This window comes from Sparus aurata, chromosome 5, assembly GCF_900880675.1.
Source record: "Sparus aurata chromosome 5, fSpaAur1.1, whole genome shotgun sequence".
In the NCBI taxonomy this organism is placed as follows: Eukaryota; Metazoa; Chordata; class Actinopteri; order Spariformes; family Sparidae; genus Sparus; species Sparus aurata.
In genome coordinates this window covers 29735216-29743107 of record NC_044191.1, presented here as the reverse complement: position 1 = coordinate 29743107, position 7892 = coordinate 29735216, and the positions used below count along the sequence as shown (strand labels likewise).

At 40.1% G+C, this 7892-nt stretch overlaps 1 protein-coding gene across 1 annotated transcript; it reads left to right on the top strand.

The window, feature by feature from the left end:
- The first annotated feature begins 556 nt into the window (after positions 1-556).
- Positions 557-7199, top strand: qng1 (Q-nucleotide N-glycosylase 1). The gene is made up of 7 exons (XM_030416023.1): positions 557-655; positions 2429-2634; positions 3472-3619; positions 4777-4889; positions 5510-5653; positions 6292-6487; positions 6599-7199. Exons 2-7 carry the CDS (start codon positions 2446-2448, stop codon positions 6826-6828), a joined length of 1020 nt encoding a protein of 339 aa, XP_030271883.1. The 5' UTR covers positions 557-655; positions 2429-2445; the 3' UTR covers positions 6829-7199.
- The last annotated feature ends 693 nt before the right edge of the window (positions 7200-7892 follow it).

Here is a 7892-nt window from a genome sequence, read left to right as displayed (position 1 = left end):
GAAATATGTCGCATTTTTGGGGGGACCAAATAAATTGACAAAACTTAAAATAAAAATTCAGATATTTCACAGAAAAAACAAGTGAAACACTAAAATATCCTAATTATATTAATTAATTTAATTAATTAAATATAACATTTGATTGCCATAATGGGGCGAAATTGTCCATCTCAAGATCCCAGAGCCTTAAGTTGAACTGCAAATTGTTTTGTCTAAAATCCCCAAAATGTAAATATATATTTATCAGCTAATATTCACATTAAGGAAGATGGAATTGGCTCATAATTGGCGTGAGTTGGTTAATTAACATTGTTGCTGATTGGTTTATACATTCTAAATGTTTCATCGTGCTAACTTACCTGAAAGGTGTTAAACTTAAATTTACTTCATGATTAATATGCGTTAACTGGATGTAGTCGATGACCCACAACATTTACCGTCACTTCTGTACAGGGTTGATTATTCGTTTTCGTATTTACAACCGAATTTATATTGTTTTCCGGTTTCCCGCTCTTGGCCTCTTGTGATTGGTTTATGAGCCTGTGACGAGGCCACTACGGGGTCTCTGATTGGTCGAGATCTATAAACCAGGTAGTGGAAACAACGCAACCTGAACGCAACACGCGCTTTCTTGCAGCATTCCCTGCCCTCTCCGGTGAGTCAAGAAGCTGCTAAAATCATATAAATACTGAAGAATAAAGCAGTTAAATGTCGCTGAATACTAACCATGTGTTATGTGTGTGTGGGTGTAAAACAAGTGTCCGTGTTAGTGGTGACAAAGTCCGGCTAACGTGACTCCACAGTCAACTCACCGCCTGCACTTTGCTCGTCTGATTTGTCAGTGAAGCGTCTCACTTTACAGTTCTGCTCTTTTAAGGACAAAAAAAAAAAAAACTTTACTGTTTTTATTTCGGAGGGGGACAGTGAATCACGTGACTCACCACACAAACCAGTGGAAATGAATCTCCTTCTGTAAGATGTTCGTGCAGCAGAATATCCTGGTTTCAGTCTGACAGTGAACACATCATTAACACAGCATTAACATGAGGCAGATTTTAGACAGGATATGATTTAGTTTGTTTTTAATACTGGGATAGGTCAGTGACATTCTTTTTGTACACTGATGAAAGTGAAGTTAGTTGATGAAGGATTATGTCTTTTTATTGTGATTTATCTAATAAAGCAGGGATGTAATCCTTAAAATGTCACTTCCCCAGAGATGTATGTAGGATATCTGTGTGTTAGAGAGGAAAGGCCGCTGACATTTTGACTGCTCCCCCGACTCCCACCAGGGTGTGATATTAGAAGTTGCCCCTGGGGTCTGTGATATGTCTAATAAAGAACTTCTCAAGGCTTATTTACAACCTGCCAACATGAATGTGTTTCGAAGTAGAGCCTCGAACAAAATAGCAGTTGGCTGCTTATCACAGATATCTATTTATATATATCTAGATATATATACATATCAGACTAAATTATATAGAGGCATCACCTTGTGGACTTGGAAGATTCTGCATCGATAAGGAGACTGAGCATAATCAAGAGTTTGCAGCCATCGCAAAATTAAAGCTGACTAGAGTTGATTGTTGGTTCTCTGGCCTTTCTCAGCCTTTTCAAGCCACCCGTGTAAAGCTATTCTCGATTATCCCGATAATGGAAATTCACCAGTTTTTTTCCTGACTCACGACAATATCTTTTGTTGTCCCAGCAATAGTTGCAATGTTACAATGCAGCGTCACTCTGTTGCATTGATTTGTGCCAGAACATTAGACTAACTTTATTTTTACATATTTAGCGAGATGTGTTGGTGGGAGGTGGAGATCAGCAGCGACCGATTAAAGAAATGCTCAGTGTTTTGAAAGCAGACTTCTGGCAACAGTTCTGAGATACTGGGAAGCACAAACTGGAAAAAATCAGATTTTTTTCCCACATGCTTTGTGTAAAATCTGCCTCACAACGATAACGAACCAGCTTTTTTCACGCTAACCTGCAGACTTGAGTAATACAGTGAGCACAGACTGATTTTTAAAAGACTTTCTAAATAAAAAGAGAGTTCACATTTATCTGACTACTTGTGTGTCTTCATGAAAAAGTAGCCATGTGCTTAAATATAGAAATACTCTTTGGCCAGAGAAGATTAACAACTCTACTGTGCGCACTGTGCACTGATGTCATTTTACACAATAAAGTTTGGAGCGAAACTGTTAAATATCCCGCCTGTGTTACAAGTCTTTGTCATAAGTGTGACCACTTTGAGGGATTAGTGCAGCCAATATGTCTATCAGAATTTTTTACTCGCTAATATCGGCTCCAAGGATTGAATATCGGTCGAGCTCTATTTCTAAGCAAACGTGAATCTTCTTAGATTCATCTAGAGCCTGCTGGGGGGGATGTATTTATGTTTCCCTACCTACCTGTGTTCCGACAGGTGTGTTGCTTTACATCATGGACTCGCCTCTGTTGCCCCGTGAGTCCGGGCAGTTCATAGCAGAGCGGAGCCGGGATGTGTTTGTGGAGGAGGAGGGAGTGACGAAGGTGGCGGAGATGCTCTACAGCCTCCGACACGATGATGTCCTGACCGCCAGCTGCTGGAAGACGGCAAATCCTCTGGCTCCGGCGCCCACCTCTGACCAGGGGAGTCCGTCAACAGCCGGGGCCACATAAAGAAATTTATAGATTTAGATTATATTTGAATAAATATAAATGAGCACGTGGTACATAGACAATTTGTTCAGTGGCAACAGCAATACTGCGTTAATGAGATGACAGGTGGTGAGGATTCTCTGGATCAGATCATCGAGAAACACCTCATAAATTCCGTTAAGATGTTCCGTGTGAACGATTTCCAGGCGGGCTCAGAATTCATCTTCAGCCCTGCGAATAATATTAACAACAGTGGATGCTTCAGATAATTTGGAGATTATCACAGGGTCGACCATTACATTAAAACTTAAATCTATCAAATGGTCAACTGCAAATTTGAGGTACTTTAACTTCTCCACAAGATTGCAGAGGAAAATATACTTTTTACAGCTATTAAATACAAATTTGACGTTCTTGAGTATTTCCATTTTATTTCTTTATAACCTTTTCACTCTGCTGGTCAAGCTTTTATATTTAAAAAAAAAATAATCATGTGATACACTTTTATGATACGATGCAGTGCTGTCATCAACCCAGTTGTATATAAAGTATCTTAAATTGGCTCCACATTGATGAAGTACATCATTAAAATGCTCTAAATATATTATTTAATTGTAAAAAACGGAATATTAGAAAATAATATCCTAATGAAACACTGAAAGGAGCCATTTTGCACAATGAATTTATTTACTTTTGATATAAAAGTAAAGACGCTTTTCTTTTGACCTGGTCATCACTTCACATTTGAAGTGTTTTGGCAGGACTCTCAGGATGCAGGCTTTTCTTTTTTCCTGCTCTTTTGATAATTTTAGTTTTTCAACACTGCAGGCCTTGAACTGGGTGTTTGTGGTCGACACCATGAACTTCTCCTTTTGGCCAGAGAAAGAAACCCAACAGTGTGAGGTGACCTACAAAGGGACCACGTACACGGGCTACATGACCCTGTGTGCTGCCATCACCAGGGCCATGAAGGAAGGTGAGCGCACACGTGTCGCACCACATAAAGATAAAAAATAAAAAAACAGATTTTTAAAAGAAAATGCACTCCGCTTGATAGGAATGTCAGATTTGTATATATTAAAAAAAAAAAGAAGACCATGCTCAAACGGTGTTACTTCATCTCTGGAGACAAAGTCGTATATTTGGACCCTTTTTTCCTCTTTTCTTGTTCGTCTGTTCTGCATGATTTTGTCTTGCACTGCTATTACCAATTATTGTGTATGTGCCCTTTACTTGAACCTGGCCTGCTGGGAAATTGCTTGTAGCTCTGCATGCGCCTGTGAATCACTCATAATTTGCGTGAATGACTCCGGATATGAATCAATTATGTCTCATATGGAATAGTGCTCTCAATATGTGGTCACTGTGGCCTTTATAATTGCAAGAATTTCTCTCAGAACGGCACAGGTAGCTTTTTTTCTCCAGAATCTGAAGGGCTGACAGCGTGAGATCAGAGCAGAATTAGGTCTTTTGAGCCTAAGAGAAATCGCTACTGTGGAGGGTTTCTTTTTTACCGTTATGACAGCGCTCTATAACTTCATTTAGCAGCCTTGAGTTTCCTCTTCCTCTGTTAAGGTTCACGTCTAAAGATAAAGCCTTCAAGCTACCCTTCTCCTCACTCCACAGACGAGAGTGGAGGTTAAGTTTCTAAAGTGATTTATTGACAGTCAGATTAGGAAAACATAAATTCCGATAATCAGGCAAATGCTGAATATAGGAAATGTTATACTTTAAGACTTCTCCTTGAGTTCTGTTCCTATGGGTGACTTTCACTTTTACCAAAGTAATAATCAACCCGCAATCTTTAATTTTTCTGTTCTTGGGCACATTTAACAACCCTGTAATCTCCCAAGTCGGATCCAAAGCATGTAGTAATTTAAGAGCACATTTAAAAGTACAGAAGTAATATCAGCAAAATGAACCAATACAAGATACTTTAATGACATTTTGATTTTAAAGCCACAATATGTAGAAATGTTCATTTTGTGTGATTTGTCGCCCCCCCCAAAGTTTCTCAATACAACATCACTTTCTTAAATTCAAATCCCAGGTCTGTAACAATTTGTCAGATCTAAGGTTGGATCTGTTTTTACTTATTTAAGGATGCCGAGGCTTCTCCACCTCTGTCCACAGGTATACCCATCACCGATCCCAAGTACTTTTCTCAGATGAGTGTGGAGCAGCTGGCGCACGTCCTCCGATCAGACAACGAGACGCCGATGCCCATGCTTCAGGAGCGCCACCAGGTCCTGACGTTCCCACGTTAAAAACCCGTATATATGCTACAAGTGCTTGTATCCAGTGGCAAAACCCTGAAGTTCTTTCAGTAATTTTAGATGTGTGCCACGATTGATTCACCTTGCGTCTTTATCTTCGAAACTTTACTAAAGCATACTATTTGGCACTTCTGAATGAAAAGCTGACTTCTGTGTGAATCCGTCTGCGCGGCCTTCGCAGCAAACACAAAACAAAAGCAGTGCTTTTCAATTTGAAGATAAGCAGATGTGGTGAGACGTCTCATCGCTCTGATATATAGACATAAAAAGGTACAAAAACAGCATACTATTACATTCACACATAGTACATACAGTGCCTGAGTATATATCCTGTCATGTTTTCATATGACAGCTGTGAACATGTATGTTTTTGTCTGTCTAAGTAATGTGTGAAACCCAAAGCTTTTTTTTTCCCACCATGAAGAACTGATTTAAAGCTCATACAGTAGGCTACATCTGTCAGTGTTACATCACCACCTGAACCGTATTTCCTTTATGTTAAGTGGAAATTGAAATGTTGCAGCTCTTATCCGCCTACCCATCAGTAAAGTTAAATATAAACACGCCACAATCTGAATCGCTCTAACAAGGTGCTGACTGAAGGCGGCCGCGTGCTGCTGGAACACGGCGGAAGCTTCCGGAGTTTTATTGGCCCGGCTGGGAGCGACGCCAGGAAGATGGTGGAGCTCGTCGTGGAGAAGATCCCCTCCTACAGGGACGAAGCTACGTATGAGGTCGGAGAGAAGACTGTGGAATATTTCATGTTTTTTGGACATTCGTGGATAGAAGTTCATGTTAGCCGGAGAATTTTAGGTTCTTAATCCCACCGAGTTCCAGGTGTTGCTTGGGTGTTATTTTGTCTCAGACAAAGGCAGAATTACTCAAATTTTTACTACATCTCGGATGCTAAAATAATCCTGGATAGATGTTTATTTGCAGACTTATACATTTTCTCCAACATTTGGAAAAAAAAGGTTTTGAGTCGCCTCGCTTGCTTCAGTTTTCCTCCAGAATTCATAGAATGTACAATAAGCATACTGTAGATGTGTAGACACTTTGAATTCATAGTCATGTGTAAAAACATTTTGTAAGCATATAGGAAATGTATGAGATCTGAGATAAATGTGCGTATTTGAATAACTAAAGATAAACTGTGATGTAAGAGTTCCATCTTCTGGCCAGAGACAGTGTGGCAAGATTCCTAATGCTTCCTTCATATTATGCAGTTAGTGAAGGAGCAAATTACCCACCACACATGACGTGCTGCCATTTTCTTATCTTTGTTCAAGAACGTCTGTCTAGAAATAAACAGCATTTTCTTAAGAGTGGTGCTCATGAACAGTTAAGAGCCGCCCTCCCTTGTTCGTTTCAGGGGAAGAAAATCTCGTTCTACAAGCGAGCTCAGATCCTGGTGGCAGATTTCTGGGGCGTCATGGAGGCCAGAGGAGAGGGAGACATCGTCAGCATGGACTGGCTCACCATGTTTGCAGACTACAGGGTCCCTCAAGCTCTCGTCTACCTCGGAGCGCTGCGGTACTCTGATGCACTGATGCAGGCGCTAAAGAACGGTGAGACAGGAGCACGTGTGCATGTGTTTCTCTGGTCGTTAAGAAACTAACATTTTAAAATAATGAGCTGCAACCTCTGTGTTTTATGCATTTGTCTCCAATTTCTCCCAGGCGAGCTGCTGAGTTCAGGGGACAGGAGAGAGGTCGAGATTCGAGGTTGTTCGATTTGGTCCGTCGAGCTCATCAAAGAGCGTCTTTGCAAGCTGGTGCAGGAGAGAGACGGGGAAACCTGCAGCGTCACCTCGGCAATCATCGACTTCTACCTGTGGCCTTACGCCAAGCAGCACCACAAAGAGATGGCTCACATACCCATACACCACACACGCTGTGTTTACTACTGACGTACCGGCTGGCAGCATTTCATACAGTAGGCTGCACTTCTCAGTGTGCAGCCTTGGACCGGCGCCTCTCCCTGGGATTAAGCCAATCATGTCTCCATGCCAGATATATGTACAAATTGGCTTCCAACTCGCTGTAATGGAAACAGGTGTCAGGCTTTGCTCTCGCTTGTTGGGTGTATGTGGGTAGCAGGACTGTTGGCCATTCCCAGTCTATTAAAATGTTTACAGTTTATCTGGAACATTTTCTAGCAGTGTTTTTTATGGCAATGGAGAACAAGTGGTCATATTTTGTATGTGATGAACACATCTGCAGCCAGTTTTACATGTAAAGTGACCGATCTGATTGTGAAATAAACATTTTCAACACGTTATTGTTTTGTTTTTTTTAAGGAATGTTGCAGTAGAAGCAGTTCTCTGGATTATACTTCACATCATCCACTTGTTCCCTTAATGCTCCACTTCACCTATAATCACATGCCATTGTTCCGTTTGAGCAACAGTTTAAATCTTTGAAGTTTGAGCATGAAATTGAGTTATCTGTCAAAAGTAATTTGGTGAATAGTGTGTCATTTTAACATTACCTGGAAATGAATGAATGAATTACAGGAGTGGGGCTTTCAGGCAGGATGTCTGCGCGTCCTGAAGAAGTCTACATTTTTGAAAATATTCATAATAACAGCAATTAATTGGGTCTAACCCTCATTTGAATAAAGTGAACACAGGTATTTTGAGTGGTCACCAATGGACGTGATAAATGATTAACAGGAAACATTTGTGCAAACTAAAACAAATGTCTGTTGCTCCTTGATCTTAAATAACTGAAAAATATTGTTTTTTTCTCAAACTGTTAAAAGTGTAATTACCGTTTTTTTAATAGCAAATATATTTGTGTAAATCTCATGAAATAATCATGAATTTAAATCAGTCAAATGTATAAAAGTAGTTATTAAATTGCAGGAGTTTGCCTTGGCACATAACATTTAGCATAACAAGTAGGAAAATTCAGAGAACACAACACTGTAAAATCTAAAATTCATAATAAAATGTGAAAAAAGAATCAGTGG

Coding starts and splice junctions, on each gene's coding strand:
- qng1 (XM_030416023.1), top strand. CDS start 2,446: ATGGACTCGCCTCTGTTGCCCCGTGAGTCCGGGCAGTTCATAGCAGAG. Junction 5,654..6,291: donor GGGACGAAGCTACGTATGAG/GTCGGAGAGAAG, acceptor TGTTCGTTTCAG/GGGAAGAAAATCTCGTTCTA. Junction 6,488..6,598: donor GATGCAGGCGCTAAAGAACG/GTGAGACAGGAG, acceptor AATTTCTCCCAG/GCGAGCTGCTGAGTTCAGGG.